Source organism: Leopardus geoffroyi, chromosome D2 (assembly GCF_018350155.1).
Source record: "Leopardus geoffroyi isolate Oge1 chromosome D2, O.geoffroyi_Oge1_pat1.0, whole genome shotgun sequence".
Classification (NCBI taxonomy): domain Eukaryota; kingdom Metazoa; phylum Chordata; class Mammalia; order Carnivora; family Felidae; genus Leopardus; species Leopardus geoffroyi.
In genome coordinates, this window is record NC_059334.1 from 13,190,358 (window position 1) to 13,207,826 (window position 17,469).

The 17,469-nt window shown below is 44.9% G+C and overlaps 1 protein-coding gene across 4 annotated transcripts in view; it reads left to right on the plus strand.

Moving 5' to 3' along the window:
- The window catches only part of GNG4 (G protein subunit gamma 4), a 71,084-nt gene that overhangs the window by 41,517 nt on the left and 12,098 nt on the right, over nt 1-17,469 (plus strand). For 2 of the 4 annotated variants that reach the window (XM_045437288.1, XM_045437284.1), the window contains exons 3-4: nt 547-664; nt 2,432-2,539. In XM_045437288.1, coding sequence (XP_045293244.1) covers nt 650-664; nt 2,432-2,539 — 123 coding nt within the window. In that variant the 5' untranslated portion in view covers nt 547-649. The remainder of the gene's footprint in view (nt 1-546; nt 665-2,431; nt 2,540-17,469) is intronic. The other 2 variants (XM_045437287.1, XM_045437285.1) reach the window with 1 other exon arrangement.

The following is a 17,469-nucleotide window of genomic DNA, read 5'->3' on the forward strand; positions in this document are numbered from 1 at the left end:
TATCTCCAGGACACAAGAAGCCAAACACAGCTCATTGGGATCTTTCTGAATATTAAGCATTCAGCCAGAGTTCTCCTCTGTGTTGCAGAGTGGAGTAGTTGAAAATGTGCCCCTCTTTGTTAACGGAGGAAGAATGAGAAAATAGCGGGGTGGGATTCGGGTGTTCTAAATGCAGCCAGTCAGGGGCCAGAGGGAGGGAGATGGCCGCTCTGGGGTCTGACGAGGCTCTGATTCTGCTAGTAACAGTTCCTATACAGGGACACCTGCTCTCACTTAAACACACTCACACCCACCCACACACACCCATGCAGAGCCCCTCTCCTCCTCCTTGGTTGGCCCTTCCCCCGTGCCTTCCATCTTCACTCCCGCCGACCCTGGCCTCGGCTTCCTTCTACTCAGCCATCCCTGTGCCCTGCTTCGGTGCCTTCCCCAACTTCTAAAATCCCAAGATCAAATATGAGGAAAGAGAAGGATGAATTCTGGAATGGGAAGAGAGGATCAGGATCTGAGAGCAATGATTTGTGGGTCCTTTTTTCCTTGCATCAGGCCGGGGAAGGTTGAGAACCAGACTGTTCTTCCTTTTGTGTGGATACACAGGAACGCTGATATACATCAACACTCACACCCACAGAGGAACAGCTACACACACATGGACTGGCACAGGGCACGTACCACAGGCCTGTGGGCACACACAGGGACACACACAGACCTGAACACACATGCAGAACACATAAGCGCATCTCTACATAGCAGGGTTTAGGTGGCTGTCCCCCTGGGTTTCCAAGCCCCAACTATTCGTTATTCTCGTTCTCTTCTTGTTGAGTAGAAGTTCCCAACCAAGACAGGAACACCTACCTGTTAAACTCTAATTTAGGTGACTGATCTATATCTTATAACAAGAAACTTCTGGGGGTACCTGAGTGGCTCAGTCGGCTAAGCATCTGACTCTTGATTCCAGCTCAGGTCATAATCTCACAGTTCATGAGATCGAGCCCCGAGCTGGGCTTGCGCTTACATCATGGAGCCTGCTTGGAATTCTCTGTCTCCCCCTCTCCATCCCTCCTCCACTCATTCTCTCTCTCGTTCTCTGTCTCTCTGTCTCTCAGTCTCTGTCTGTCTGTCTCTCTCTCAAAATAAACATAAAAAAAACAAGAAACCTTTATTTTTCAAAACACTGCCTGTGGACAAATGAAGCTGCCGCCGTGCCTCACGTGAACCACAGAGTTAGCACGTATGTGGAAAACCCACAGAGCGTGGCCTATACACCAAGATACTGGCCGGGTCTCCTCAACCCTCACTATGTGCCTTTGGAAGCCACTGTCACCTGTGCAACCCACCTGCAGCTCTGAGGTTGAATGATCAGGCCCCTTCCAATGGTCTCTCATTAGATGGGGCAACTGGAATTGTAGGCACCTGTGTAGAAGTCTGTGCTTTCTTGTGGAACAGTTCGCGTTCCAGTGTTTTCTTAGTCATGTGGCATCCTTACATGTCAGATCAGGGAGAATTTCTTTCTTCTTCTACAAATACAGATCTCTGCTTGGGATAGGGTGTGTGTGTGTGTGTGTGTGTGTGTGTGTGTGTGTGTGTGTGTCTGTGATTGTTTAAAAACAAACTCGGGCGCCTGGGTGTCTCAGTCAGTTGAGCGCCCAACTTTGGCTCAGGTCATGATCTCCTGGTTCATGAGTCTGAGCCCCGCATCGGGCTCTTAACTCTCAGGGTGGAGCCTGCTTCCGATCCTCTGTCCCCCTCTCTCACTGCCCCTCCTCCATCCCTCGCCTGCATGTGTGTGCTCTCTCTCTCAAAAATAAATAAACATTTTTAAAAATTAAAATAAATAAATAAAAACTCCCAGCATAAAGTCTGTAAAAATTTTCGAATGAGGGCAAGTTAACATTACTAATAAAGCGATTGTATTCAGGGGAAACTTGTACTCAGAGCTGTAGAAAGACCCCTTACCTAGGCTTCAAAGCTTTGAGTTTGGGTTCTGGATCCACAAAGTTTGGCTGTGAGACCTTTAGCTATTGGCTTAATTTCTCTGAGTTTTGCACTTTCCTGACTCAACAAAACCAAACTTAATATGTTTTGCCAGCCTTCAGGGCTGCTAGGGGAATGAACGGACAAATGTGTAGGGAAACAATTTACTGCTAACAAAGTACCACACAAAAGTCAGGGGATTAACGCTGGGACCATCTAGCATCTTCCACTCCCTCTACTCACGGCTGAGAAAGTCTCCCCAGGCAAAAGCATAAGGTCTTGCTCCCATCCCCCTCGTGAAGCATTTCTTCCGCTTGTCCCCGGGAGGGTTTACTCACAGATGCTCCCTGGCGTGGACAGAGACGCTGTGGGTGGTGGGAGCGGGGAGAAGAGCGAGGGCTCCGCCTGATCTTGGGGAAAAGCCGCACTTCCAACCCTCTGACTTTGCTCGTTTCAGGGGCAGAGAAGGAAAGAAGGCATGTCGAATAACAGTACCACTAGCATCTCCCAAGCGCGGAAGGCCGTCGAGCAGCTTAAGATGGAAGCCTGTATGGACAGGGTGAAGGTGAGCACGCCCGAGCCGACCTCACCCCCTGCCCCAAACCCAGCTCGGAACGGTCCTCCCATTTCCTTGCGAGAGTTAACACGCTACCCAGCAGAGCGGCCAGCCGGCCTTGGCAGCTGTAACATTTACAAATGAGTGTTTGCCTCAGAGTTCCAAGTGTGCTCAAGGATCCAAATGATGCAGAATACACAGTGTGCATGAATTCCGTAAGGAATGGCCAAAAATAGACTCATATTCGTCTCAGCTCTATTTAGCCCTGTTGTCATGCCAATAAGCGAGAGAGTTTAACGGTGACATCAATCAGAGTTCTCCTGCCTGATCCAGTGACTTCGAGGTTAGGCAGCGTCGGGTGTTTTGACAGGGGCGCTGTTGAGAGTGGAGCACTGAACCGTGCATCGTGTTTGTCAAATGTTCCTTTGGGGAAAGTGAGGGAAGGTGCCAGTCGCCTCCTACCATGTTCATTTCGCTGCTCAGCGTAGGTCTGTTCGTGCTGGGAGAGCTGGAGCAGGATGAAGCCACCTATTCTCCAGATGTCACTTAGGTTTGCAGGAGGCCGGGCAGAGCACGTCGCTCTGAAATAGCATTCGGGTCCGTTGACTGTGATAGAGCTGGAACCCCGCCAGGAGTCTGACACTAGGAGGCTCAAGTCCAGCGGCCTTGGGCACCTGGACTCAGGGGTCTCGCCCAGGCATCTGGGATTCAAAGAAGACAGGTTGCAAGGGGGCAACGGGTGACTCCTAAAGCCTTCCGCTGGCAGAGCAGACAGTCCGTCCCCAAGGTTCCGATCACCAAGACCCCCTCCCCCCACCTCACGCTGCAGTTATGGCCAGCTAGCACCAGCTCCTGCCTCCATCGCGACAATTATTCCCTCCCCTGGGGCCTTGGGGTTCGAGCTATCCAAGGAGGCAGTGGCGTGCACAGAAAGTGACGTAACGATAGAAGACACGGGGAGGGAGTCCAGCGTGATGCAAATTGGCATAAGTGGACCAGTATTATGGGCCACCTTGCACATTCTTTTTTTTTTAAACGTTTATTTATTTTTGAAAGACAGAGTGCGAGTGGGGGAGAGGTGAGGGAGGGGCAGAGAGAGAGGGAGACACAGAATCGGAAGCAGGCTCCAGGCTCTGGGCTGTCAGCACAGAGCCCGACGCGGGGCTCGAGCTCGTGAAGCATGAGATCGTGACCTGAGCCAAAGTCAGACGCTCAACCTACTGAGCCACCCAGGCGCCCCGCCGTGCACATTCTTGTACCAGCTACAGATGAGGCATCACCCCTTAAAGTCTAGGCTAGAGGAGGGAGCGAGAAAACAAACCACCATAAAGGAGGGAGAGCCCCGCCAGTGTAGAGATGGATGTGACAATGAGCACCGCAGACAGTGAGTGCTCCGCAGGGACAGACATTTGCTGAGAGGAGGGGGGGGTGTTGGTGAGCCTCGCTCTTCTGATAAACGTGCCTGAATACCTGCTCTGCACGAGGCGTGGTGCGGGGATACAAACACGAGCAGAATGATGTCCCCGTCCTATCACTCAGAGAGGCCTTTGCGGGGCTGGGAGCTGGTTCTGAGGGGATACCCGAGAAGGGAGCTAACCGGCGCTCATTTCCAGCAGCCGCACTTGGCAGAGAGCTGCGGGTTGTGCCGGGGAAGGCCGCTTTGGGCAGCTCGGATGTGCCGGGTCCACAGGCGCGGATCACACAGACGAGTGAGTGGGAAGCCTGGGCCGGGAGGTAAAGTGACCTGTCAGCAGCAGAGGCGGTCGTCAGAGGCCAGGGGGCAGCCGGAGCTGCAGAAGCAGGTGCAGCGTGGAGCAAAGAGCAAAGGTGGAGGCAAAGGAGAAGCAGCAGACACCCAAGAATTGGGTGCGGAAGTCAGGCAGTCGAAATAGGAGACGCCAGGGAGCAAGACGTTATAACCCAACTGCAGAGCTCCGTGGCCAGAGACCGGAAAGACCACGGGCACCGGTTTGGGCAACGGGACGGTGGCCACGCCGGGGAGTCCGACCCCGGCAAGGAGGACAAATTCTGTAATAACAGATCCTCACTCGCGACTGTCACCAGATGTCCCCACCACGAAGGGTCTCACTGAAGACCCATGTTCAGTCTCTGAAAGAATGAGGAGAAACCATAAGCCAACTCAAAGTCGAGTCTGTTAGATGGCGTTCAGGGGGGCAGGTCGTCCGGCTCCTGGGGTGACGACGCTGTGGAAATGTGGTCCCGGATCCCAGGAGGGGGCTTCCTGGAGGGCATCTTCAGACTCTGTGGTAACTCCAGGCGGGTGGCCGCCGACAGCCGCGTCAGATTTGCTTCAGAGGTGGCAGAGTTGTGTCATTGAGGAGATGATGCAGGGCTTCCTGAGGGGAGAGGTGGCCCCGAAGAACCACATCCCTGCTGTGCAACCACGTGTGTTTTCTTGCTCATAAAACCTTCAACATTTATTTTTTTTTAATTTTTTTAACGTTTATTTATTTTTGAGACAGAGAGACAGAGCATGAACAGGGGAAGGGCAGAGAGAGAGGGAGACACAGAATCTGAAACAGGCTCCAGGCTCTGAGCTGTCAGCACAGAGCCCAACGCGGGGCTCGAACCCATGGACTGTGAGATCATGACCTGAGCCGAAGTCGGATGCTCAACTGACGGAGCCACCCAGGTGCCCCAACATTTATTTTTTTTATGTAGTAAGATACACATAACATGTACCCTTTTAACCGTTTTTTTTTTAAGTTTATTTATTTTTTGACAAAGAACAAGCAGGGGAGGGGCGGGGGGGGGACAGAGGATCTAAAGTGGGCTCTAAGCTGTCAGCATAGAGCCCGATGCAGGGCTCGAACTTACAAACCAAGATCATGACCTGAGCTGAAGCCGTTCACCTAACCGACTGAGCCACCCAGGCGCCCCTTCACACGTGGTTTTAAGAACTAGACCCCGCCTTGCTTCTGAACACAGCATGGCTTTGGGGAAAAATCTAGTTAATGCAAGTCCTGGCAAAATGAGGTGCGTATTGTTATCAATTAGCCAGACAATAAAAACGGAATCTGGAGAGAAAGAGAAGCCATCAAGAACACTCCGAACTGACCTCGATAAGGGCTTTGAGGAGGGAGGAAAGAGGAAGAGAGTCACCAGGGAGAAGACGTGGCCTTTCTAGAATGGGCGAGAGGTCACTGCAGGAGGGGGGAAGGAAAAGGGGAGCCTGGACGGTAAATGACAGAGGGAAGCCGCAGGGAAGCAGATGAGCAGGTCATAGAATTCGCTGAACTCATACAGAAAGGGACGGGAATTCCAGGTCCACGTGAAGGAGGAAAGGACAGGCTGAGTGTGTGGGGAGAACGCGGAAGAGGTGACTGGGCAGTGCCTTTCATGGGGCCCTGGAGAGAGGAAAGAACACGCTGGAGGGAAACCTCTGGAGGCTTCATGGAGGAAATCATTGCGACTGCCATCCCACAGAGCTGGCCCCCAGGTGGAAGCCTCCGATGACGACCGGATGACAGCGCGGGCTCGGGCAGGTGTCGGGCAGGCACGAAGCAGGAAAGGACACGGCTGCCAAGGTACATAGGCAACTATGGAGCCCACCTCTGGGCTGTGTGGTTTTTACCGTGTTTGGGGGAGTGTCTTATGTGGAAGGAGAGGAAGGCGCGCTCGCGGTTCATGAGAATAGAGGAGAGGAGAGAAAGTAACTGCATTAAGCAGCTGTTTGGGTTGCAAAGGTAAGAAAAAGTAATAGCGTGAACTCAGGTCTGGGCAGTTCATGGCGGAAAAATGCAGCCAAAATACCCACTATGGTCTTGAAGTCCTGTTTGTCCCCTAAAAACATCACCTGCATAAGAGCACTTGTGTGGGTGTCGGCTTTGTCCTAAATGATGCAGGGGACATAGGAGGGACGCTTTATAAAGGCCACAGCCGGACCTCAGGCCCTCACACAGTTGGGTTCAGAGACCCCCTCCCCACCACCTCAGCGCCCTCTCTACCTTCATTTAATGTTTATTGAGTTCCTCCCCCAACTCAGCCCTGCTTCCCAGCATCCATGGGATTCTTCTCTGTCTGACCTAGGAGCTCATCAGGGCATTTCTCAACAAACATGGGTGCTGTCTTTGAGAACCTGTATCAGCTACTAATATTCCCCACGTATCACAAGAGCAAAGAAGATTCAACGCAGAAGATCCAGCGTAGCTTTTTGCCTCCCAAAAAGCAAAAGTCTTGGAAAATAATACTCGGGATCCTACAAAAGAAGTAAAGAACACATACAGATGACATCCTGGAGACTGTTTTGGTCCTAAGGAAAAGAATACCCCATAGCCTCAGTCTCTCGCTCACCCGTTAGAGGCTTACGCTATACAAAATTCTACCAGGAAGGTACATAAATGACATTGGTCACCAAACAGTGAGAATTTGTCGAACAGTTGTGGCAGATACAAGCTGAGCAAAGCATAAAAGGTTTAAGTGGAGAAAGTGGTCTCTGGAGCTGGCCAGTCAGCCCGAGAGGAGAGCAGCTGGGGAGAAGGTGTTGTCCCATGGGGAAAATACAGAGGTCCTGAGCAGGCTGGGTCACAGGCTCCCAGGAAGGCTTGTGGAAGCTGTCTCCACTGGGCACTGCTGAGGGTGCTTTGATTTCCCTGGTCCCGGGGGCGGGGAAGGAATTGCCAGGGGCTGTGACTTGGTGGGATCTGGAGGTAGATGACACCCTTTAGCAAACCTAACTCTCCAACGGGACCAGGAGGAAACAGCTGACGGACTTGCCGAGTGACAATATGCTCAATTGTCTGTCTGTCTGTCTGTCTGTCTCTCCCTTATTTGCCCTAAGGCCTGTGGCAGATGATTTTAAGAGCGATGGGATGTACTCACCATCCCTAAGGGGGCTGTCATTAGACTGAGATTAATTTTGTCAACACAAGCTTGATGTGCAGATTGCTGACAGATCAACGGGTTTTATGTCAACTTGCGTTCCGTAGACTAAAAACAGGGCAGCGAGAACGTTGTCGGTTGATGAACGGTCCAAAAGACGACAGCAGGAGTAGATTAGTGTGGGAGGTTATTGACATGGAAGAAGAGAGAGGATATCATGACAGGTGATGACAGTCCTTCTCCATATCAGCGAGACTGTGGGAAAGTAGATGTAAGTGGCCTGTGCGGGAGGCCGTAGTTCCTACTTCGAAAAGAACAGCATTTTACTGTTCATGAAAATGGTATTCGTTTACTTGCGAGAGTTTTGGAAGATAAAAGTATAAGGAAGAAAATGTGAATAATTTATAACCACTACATTTCCATATTCTTCCATCTACCTGTTGGCCTAGTTTTCTTTTTATAAAATTGCATTGTTACCTTTTGCAACCTGGTTTATCACCAAACAGTATATTGTGATGATACATCCAGGTCAGTAAATACTCTCCTAAAATGTTATTTTTTACTGTCTCTTTTCTTCCTCACCTGATGTACGATCATTTATTTAACTGGTCTCCTATCCTTGGATATCTCCCTTATTTCTAATTTTGCAGTATTTCTTTTTAAACAACACTGCAGCAACCACACTGGTAGATAAAATTTGCACATGTTTCATTGTCTCTTTAGGATAAATTCCTATGGGCTGAAATTGCTCAGTCAAAGGATATGTTCTATTCTAAAGTGTTTGAATCCATATCAGATTTCCCCATGAAAAGTGGTACCAGTTTAGGAGCCCCTGAGTGGCCCAGTGGGTTGAGTTTCCAACCCTTGATTTCACCTCAGGTCATGATCTCGTGGTTCATGGGATCGAGCCCCATGCCAGGCTCCAAGCTGACAGCTCAGAGCCTGCTTGGGTGGGATTCTCCCCCTCTCTCTCTCCCTCTCTCTCTCTCTCTCTCCCCTCTCCCTGCCCCTCCCCTGCTCCTTCTTTCTCTCTCTCTGCCCCACCCTGCATTCAAGTTCTCTCTCTGTCTCTCAAAATAAATAAATAAATAAACATTAAAAAATAAAAAGAAAAGTGGTACCAGTTTAAAATCTTACCAGCAATGAAGTCTGTTCCCCAGACTCTCCTAGCACCAGACCATTCTTTGAGCCAGACCATTTTGATTATGGCTACATATTCCCTTCATCTGCATCCCTCCCCCCGCCCCCGCCACATTCAGAGAGCTAGGGAGTCAGTGGAGGAGGGGAGGGAAGCCTCCAAGTAGCCTCAGTTTATGCTTTTGCACACTACTCTGGGAATACATTTCTGTTTCAAACAAAATTTTTTGAAGATTTTATTTCTGTTTTTTTAAGTTATTTATTTTGAGAGAAAGAGTGAGTGAGTGAGAGAGGAAGGGACAGAGATAGAGGGAGAGAGAGAATCCCAAGCAGGCTCTGCACCCACGCGGGGTTCAATCTCACAAACCGCGAGATCTAAGTATTTCATTTCTAAGTAATCTCTGCACCCAACGTGGGGTCGAATTTACAACCCCGAGATTAAGAGTCACACGCTCTACAGACTGAGCCAGCCAGGTGCCCCCAAAGAATTTTTTTTGAATCTCGTGTTCAAATATTTACTCCATTTTGAGTTAATTGTTATGGATGTTATGAAATAACTGTCCAGTTTCATTTTTTTACATGTGGCTGTCTGCTCCACTTTAAGAGCACATTTTCTGTTGTGGTGCTTACCTTCTTGTTGATTATACCATCAAGGTCTTATTGATTATACCATCAATAAGGTCCATTGATGTTGTTGCAAATGGCAAAATTTCATTGTGTGTGTGTGTGTGTGTGTGTGTGTGTGTGTGTGTGTGTGTGTGTGTGTTTGGGGCTGGGTAATATTCCATTGTACGTAAATACCGTATCTTCTTCATCCACTTATCGATGGCCCCTATCTTGATTGTTATAAATAATGCTGCTGTAAGTATAAGGGTGCATATATCTTTTCAAATTAGTGTTTTGTTTTCTTGGGGTAAATACCCAGTGGTGAAATTGCTGGATCATATGGTATTTCTATTTTTAACTTTTTGAGGAGCCTCTGTACCGTTTTCCACAGTGGCTACGGCAATTTGCAGTCCCACCAACAGTGTGTGAGGGTTCTTTTTTCTCCACATCCTCACCAACACTTTGATTCTAGCCACTCTCACAGGTGTGAAGTGTGACACCTCACTGTGGTTTTAATTCCCATTTCCCTGATGATGAGTGATGTTAAGCATCTTTTCATGTGTCGGTTGGCCATCTGGATGTCTTCTTTGGAGAAATGTCTAGTTAGGTCCTCTGCCCATTTTTTAATTGGATTATTTGTTTTTTGGTGTTGAGTTGTACAAGTTCTTTATATATTTTGGATACTAATCCCTTATCAGATAAATCATTTGCAAATATCTTCTCCCATTTAGTAGAGTGTCTTTTAGTTTAATTTTGCTTTTTGTTTCTCTTGCCTTAGAAGACCTATCTCGAACAATGTTTCTATGGCTGATGCCAAAGAAATTACTGCCAATGTTTTCTTCCAGGAGTTTTATGGTTTCGTTTTCACATTTAGGGCTTTAATCCATTTTGAGGTTATTTTTATGTATGCTGTAACAAAGTGACCTGTTTCATTCTTTTGCGTGTAGCTGTCCAGATTTCCTGGCACCATTTGTTGAAGAAACTGTGTTTTCTCCACTGTATGTTCTTGCCTCCTTTGTCATAGATTAGCTGACTATATAAGCATGGGTTTGTGTTTTTAATTTTTTTAAGTTTATTTATTTATTATGAGAGAGAGAGAGTGAGAACAGGCAGGGACGGACAGAGAGAGAGAATCCCAGCAGGCTCTGCACTGTGAGTGTGGAGGCCAATGTCGGGCTCGGTCCCACAAACCATGATATCACCACGTGAGCCGAAATCAGGAGTCGGATGTTTAATTGACTGAGTCCCCCAGGCGCCCCAAGTGTGGGTTTATGTCTGGGCTCTTTATTCTGTTCTACTGATCTGTGTGTCTATCTTTGTGCCAGTACCATACTGTTTTAATTACTACAGCTTTATAGTATATCCTGAACTCTGGGATTGTGATTCCTCCCTGTATCAAAAAACCTCCAGCTTTGTTCTTCTTCTTCAAGATTGCCTTGGCTATTCGGGGTCTTTCAGGGACCTATATTTACATAGCTCCATACAAGTTTTATGGACCTATGTAAATATACTGCCAGAAAACCTCAAACTAGGCTATGGCATATAAAGGACCAATAAAGTATTCATGTAAGAAAAAGTTTTCTTCCAGAAAACCAAAGAAAACTTTAGGTAACTGTGTTATAGTCAAAAAATGTAAAACAAATATAGAATCTATGAAACCCTAGCTCAAAGGAGAGAAAAAAGAATGAGTTGGAAAAGGAGGAGGTGGAAAAACTAAGGAAAAAAGTTGATAGGGGAGAGGGAACACCATTAAACGCAGCAAAGAGTGTAACACACACTATAGAAAACCAAATTATTGACACAGAGCACAGGCTTAGGAAACGCCTACATAATGCAAAAGAAAAAGATGAACAGTCAGATAAAAGCAGTTAGAGAGAGAGTGATACAAATAAAGACTGACAGGAACATTCCAAGATTTGAATGCTGGTGTTCCTGGCAGAGAGAACAAATGGCATAGAAAATACTCTTAAGGGTAGAATATAAAAAGGTTTCATTAGGGGCGCCTGGGTGGCTCAGTCAGTTGAGCGTCCGACTTCGGCTCAGGTCATGATCTCACGGTTCGTAAGTTCAAGCCCCGCATCGGGCTCTGTGCTGTCAGCTCGGAGCCTGGAGCTACTTCAGATTGTGTGTGTGTGTGTGTGTGTGTGTGTGTGTGTGTGTGTGTGTGTCTGCCCCTCCCTGCTCACACTCTGCCTCTCTCTCTCAAAAATAAACAATAAAACATTTAAAAATAAATAAATAAATAAAAAGCTTTCATTAAATAAAGGAAGACTTGAATCTGCAGATGCAAACAGCTCATCGTGTTCCGGGAAAGACGATAATAGGAGAAAATAAGCCCATAGACACATATACTGCTGAGGTTACTTAATCTCAACAGTAAAGAAAAAGCCCATTAAGTGTACAGGCAGAGGAAGCGATCATTTAGGACAAGTACCCCTAATTTCATATGTATTAAGTGCTTGAATCCTCACCCCACCCCTGAGATATTGGTGCTACTCCACCCTACTTCACAGACAAGAAAACTTTGGCTCACAGTTATATGATGAAGTGGGGATACCAACGCAGAACCTCAAGTCTTATTATTAAACTATAGGGCCCTACCTACCAACGGCAGAAATATCGGTCTGAACAGCATTGCATCTCCGTTCATTGCAGCCTAAGATTATGTAAAAATTCTCAAATTCTGCAAAGAATTCTCCACGTAGCCAAGTGGTCATTGATGTCCTAGGCAACAGAAAATGATACTCTCAATTAGGCAGAAAGTTAAATATAATGCAAATTTGTGCTTCTTTTCTTTAGCAGAATTATTTCATTGTATCCAATTGGGTTTCACTAAAGGAGATACAGATGTGCACAGTTTCTGTTAATTTATGCATAATAACATATATTAAGACTATAAGACATTTTCTAGGGAAATTCTCACCGGGTCAGAAATTTCATCCAAGCCGGGGCTGAGTATCTTGTCCTTGCAATCCACACACTACGTGGGTCATAGCAGGCATTGGTCACGCTGAAGGATGGATTTAATCTATTTAGAACAGCTGTCAGTGCAGAGCCAGCTTCAGATCCTCTGTCCCTTTCTCCCTCTGTCCCTCCCTGGCTCGCTCTCTCTCTCTCTCTCTCTCTCTCTCTGTCAAAGATAAATAAACATTAAAAAAGACAAGAATCCATCACTGGTATACAAAGTCTTTACCAGGTTATGGTTTCTAGGTCAATATTCAGTCTTGGAATTCTGCTGGATATTAATGTGATAGGGTCACTCTTTTCAATTTTTACTCTTTATAGACTTCAGATTTGGGCATCAGAAAACATTTTTACTCCATTAGGTACCAAATGATTAAAGAGATCTCTGCCCATCTATGTCAGTTCATAGACTATATAAACATCAACAGCAGCAGCCAAAAGAATACTAGATGTCTTATAGTGTGAACGTCACCAGTGAGGCAGAGGGTGAACTTCTTCCATAGGAATGACCTGACAGTCTACTTACTTCAACACTACCTTTCATTATAAAAGTTAGACCCTAACATAGGTTGATCATAAGCAAACATAATGTGATGAAGAACTTACACCCACCCATTGTGGTTGTTCTTTTCTCTACTCCCAACCTTCGAGGTTATTCTAGTCGTGTTGTGTATTTTTCATTAGATGGTGCTTTGGGCATTCTAATGTTTAACAGAATCTTGCTGTTAGTTTGACCACACAGTTCTACCTAGAAAACAAACCATCTTCTCAAGCCCAGGTTACCAATGGGCTTTCGTTTACTAGATTCTATTACATTAATATCACTTGAGTTGAGTGTTATTGGAGACTAAGCTGCTTCAGCTGAATAGTCCACTGTCTCCAAATTTCTCCAGAGCTATTATGCTCCAATAGGCCAAATTTCTCCAGAGCTATTATGCTGTGCATTACTTGAAACTGTCACAACTCCAACTCTAACAGGAATAGGACCCACCCTCTTTCCTGTATCAGCAGCCACGTCGCTCGCAACTTTTCTCCCAATTGACTTTGACGCAATTGATTTCAGGGTCTACAGCTATCACTTCAGGTTTAATCCACTCACCTTCACCATTTCAGGTCAATCATTTGTAACCACTGGTTACAATATGTACAAGATATACATGAGGAAAAACTGTAAAACCTATGAAAGAGATCAAAGAAAATCTAAATAAATGAAGATATTCCATGTTCATAGATAGGAGGATCAATATTGTTAAGATGTTGGTTCTTCCCAACTTAATCTGTAGATTCAAGACAATCCCAGTCAAAATCCCAGCAAGTTGGCTTTTTGATACTGATAAGCTGATTCTAAAGTTTATATGGAGGGGCATCTGAGTGGCTCAGTTGGTTGAGCGTCCAACTCTTGATTTTGGCTCAGGTCACGATCTCAAGGTTCAGGAGTTCAAGCCCCATGTTGGGCTCTGCACTGACAGCATGGAGCCTACTTGGGATTATCTCTCTCCGTCTCTCTCTCTCTCTGTCCCTCCCCTGCTCCCATGCTCGCTCGCTCTCTCTCTCTCAAAAATAAGTAAACTTTAAATTAAAAAATAATAATAATAATAAAACAGAATAGCTAACACAATATTGAAAGAGAAGAGGGGCACTTGGGTGGCTCAGTTGGCTGAGCATCTTACTCTTAATTACGGCTCAGGTCATGATCTCGTGGTTTGTGGGTCCAAGCCCCGCTGTCAGCACAGAGCCTGCTTGGGATTCTCTGTTTCCCTTTTTCTCTACCCCTCCCCCACTCATGCTCTATCTGTCTTGCTCAAAATAAATAAATAAACATTAAAAAGAGACAGAGAGAAGAGAAAGATGGAAGGCTGACACTACCCAATTTCAAGACCTACTATAAAGCTGCAGTGATCAAGACAATGTGATATCAACAAAAGAATAGACAAATAGATCAGTGAAACTGAATAGACAGGCCAGAAACAGGCTCACATAAATATAGTCAACTGATCTCTAAAAAGGCAAAAGCAATACAATGGAGAAAGGATAGTTTCTTCAACAAATGCTGCTGGAATAACTAGACAACCCCATGGAAAATACTAAATCAAGACACAGACCTTACACCTTTCACAAAAATGAGCTCAAAATCAATCATAGACCCAAACTGAAAGGCAGAGCTAGAAAACTTCTAAAGGACAGCACAGGAGAAAATCTAGATGACCTTGGGTCTGGCAATTCGTTTCTAGCTATAACACCAAAAGCAAAATCCACAAAAGAAAGAATTGCTGAGATGGACATCATTCAAATTAAGAGCTTCTCTGTCAAAGACTCTGTGGAAAGGATGAGAAGACAAACCACAGACTGGGAGAAAATCTTTGCAGAACACATATCTGATAAAGGACTGGTATTCAAAATATACAAAGACCTCTTAAAACTCAACAGTGATAAAACAAACCACCCCGTTGAAAAAAAGAAAAAAGACCAAAGATCTGAACACACACCTCGCCAAAGAAGATATACAGATGGCAAAGGCGCATATGAAAAAATGCTCCATATCATGTGTCACTAGAGAATGACAAATTAAAATAACATTGGTATACCATGACACAACTATTAGAATGACTAAAATTGAGAAAAATGACAGTAACAAATGCTGACAAGGATATGGATGGTAATGCAAAAGAGGACAGCCACTTTAGAAGGCAGTTGCTTACAAAGCTAAACATAGTCTTACCATACGATCCAATTATATCAAAAATATGCAAAGCAAAATTTGAAGAAATGTCAAGAAAGATGAACAAGTTGTGTAAGAGTATAGTGTGTCTTTCCTAGTCCATGGCGGATCAATTAGACAAAAGAGAGGTAATCATATATTAATAATAAAATTAATTAGGTTGATCTGATAGATAGGTAGACAGATAGATGATAGGGTATAGGTCTTTATCCAGAAAACATTAAGAACACTTTTCTCTAAGCACCACTACATTCTAAAAAGTAAAAATGGTTATACCACATTCTTTGACCATAGGGCCATAAAGTGGCCATAGTATGAAATAAATGTCAGCCTCAGGAACCTTTTCAGACTGTCTCTTGGGGCACCTGGGTGGCTCCGTAGGTTAAGTGTCCAATTTCAGCTCAGGTTGTGATCTTGTGGTTCATGAGTTTGAGCCCCACGTCAGGCTCTCTGTGGTCAGCATAGAGCCCTCTTCAGATCCTCTGTCCCTCTCTCCCTCTGCCCCTCCCCTGCTTGTTCTCTCTCTCAAAATAAATAAACTTTAAAAAATAAATAAAAATAAACTATCTCTTAGCGAAATTGATTTTGAGAATGCCATATGTAAATCTGTAAGACATATATTTTTAACAAACACTCAAAACATAAAAGGGCATAAGACTTGAAAACAGGAAGGTAAGACAATTTGATTAAAGGAAAGTGTTCTTGTTCTTGAACAGGCAGCGTCTATATTGTAGAAATGTCTGTTCTCTGTAAATTAACATAAATTCAACATAAATCTAATCAAAATTCTATTTCTGTTTTTGGAGGAAGCAAACTGAAAACTATTCTAAAGTTCAATTAGATGAATAAATGGTGAGAGCATCCAGGAATATTTTTTAAGTATATATGTGCAAGGAGGAACATACGTAGAATTTTCCTGCCAGGTATTAGAATTTATTTTAAAATCAGAGCACTTAAAGATTTATGATTAGATAGATCAACAGAACATAATCGGAAGTCCTAAATAGATCCAAGTGTACTGAGAATTTGGAAAAGGATCCAGATGGTATCTCAAATCAATACCACAGGCTGTGTGGCTTAAACAACAGAAATTTATTTTCTCACAGTTCTGAAGGTTCAAAGTCCAAGATCAAGGTGCCAGTAGGGTTGATGTCTGGTAAGGCCTCCGTCCTTGACTTGCAGACAGCTGCCTTCGCATTGTGTCTTCACATGGCCTTCCCTCTGTGCTCAGGGGAAGAGAGAACTTTCTGGTGTCTGTTATTCTTTTAAACAGACCCAGTCCTATCAGATTAGGGACCCCCCCCCCCTTATGACCTCATATAACCTTAATTAGGTCCCTGAAGGACTTATCTCCAAATAGTCGTATTAGGGTTGATGGCTTCAAAATATGAATTTCACTAGACACAGTTCATTCCTTAACTTTGATCAAACATTTAAATATAACAAATATAGGGGTGCCTGGGTGGCTCTGTTGGTTGAGCGTCCGACTTTGGCTCAGGTCATGATCTTGTAGTTCATGAGGCCGAGCCCCGCGTCCAGCTCTGTGCTGACAGCTCAGAACCTGGAGCCTGCTTCAGATTCTGTGTCTTCCTCTCTCTGCCCCTCCCCTATTCATGCTCTGTCTCTGTCTCTTTCTCTCTCAAAAGTAAATAAACATTTAAAAAAATTAAAAAAAAATAAATATAACAAAGTATTAGGAAAATAGGAGCAAATGCTTTTATAAACATCTGAGAAGGCCAAACATACCACAAAAGTGGTTCATAAAGTAAAAGTGGTTTCTTTTAAGTTTATTTATTTATTTTTGAGAGAGCGAACGTGAGTGGGTGAAGGGCAGAGAGAGGGAGAGGGAGAATTCCAAGCAGGCTCTGTGCTGTCGACACAGAGCCCAACGTGGGGTGCGAACCCGTGAAGCCATGAGATCATGACCATAGCCGAAACCAAGAGTTGGATGTTTAACCAACTGAGCCACCCAGGCACCCCATAGATTAGAAACTTCGACCTTATTTTTTAAAATTCGAGATGGTAAAACCCCCCCAATTCACAAAATAAGAAAAACATCTGCTACCTGAGTAATAAAGGGTTAATTTCTCTAAACCTCTCTGAAATTTCTCTGGAAAGTCAGTAAGAAAATAAAATATCCTCTGTTTCTTTAATTGTACGAACAACACCAATGGGTAGTTTAAAATAGAGAAATATAAACATGGTCAAATACAGGAAGAGACATTTACCTCCTTAAACAATACAAGAATTACGCTCAAAACAACACTGAGATCTACTCAAAAACAAACAAGGAACGCTGAGACCCAGACTGGTTTTGTTTCGTTTTGTTTTTAGTATAGTTAACACACAATATTACATTACTTTCAGGTGTACAAAACAGTGACTCAGTTTCTCTATATGTGATGCCATTTCACACAAATGTAGCTACCATCTGTCACCACACAGCACTGTTACAGTATCATTAACTATGTTCCCTCCCCCATGCCTTTTATTCCCTGGACTTATTCATTCCATAACCGGAAGCCTGTATTTCCCACTCCCCTTCACCCATTTTGCCCCCCTTCCCCTCTGGTAACCCATCGGTTTGTTCTTTATATTTATAGGCGTGATTGTTTTTGTTTGTTTATTCTTTTGTGTACTTAGGTTCCACATAGGAGTGAAATCTTGTGGT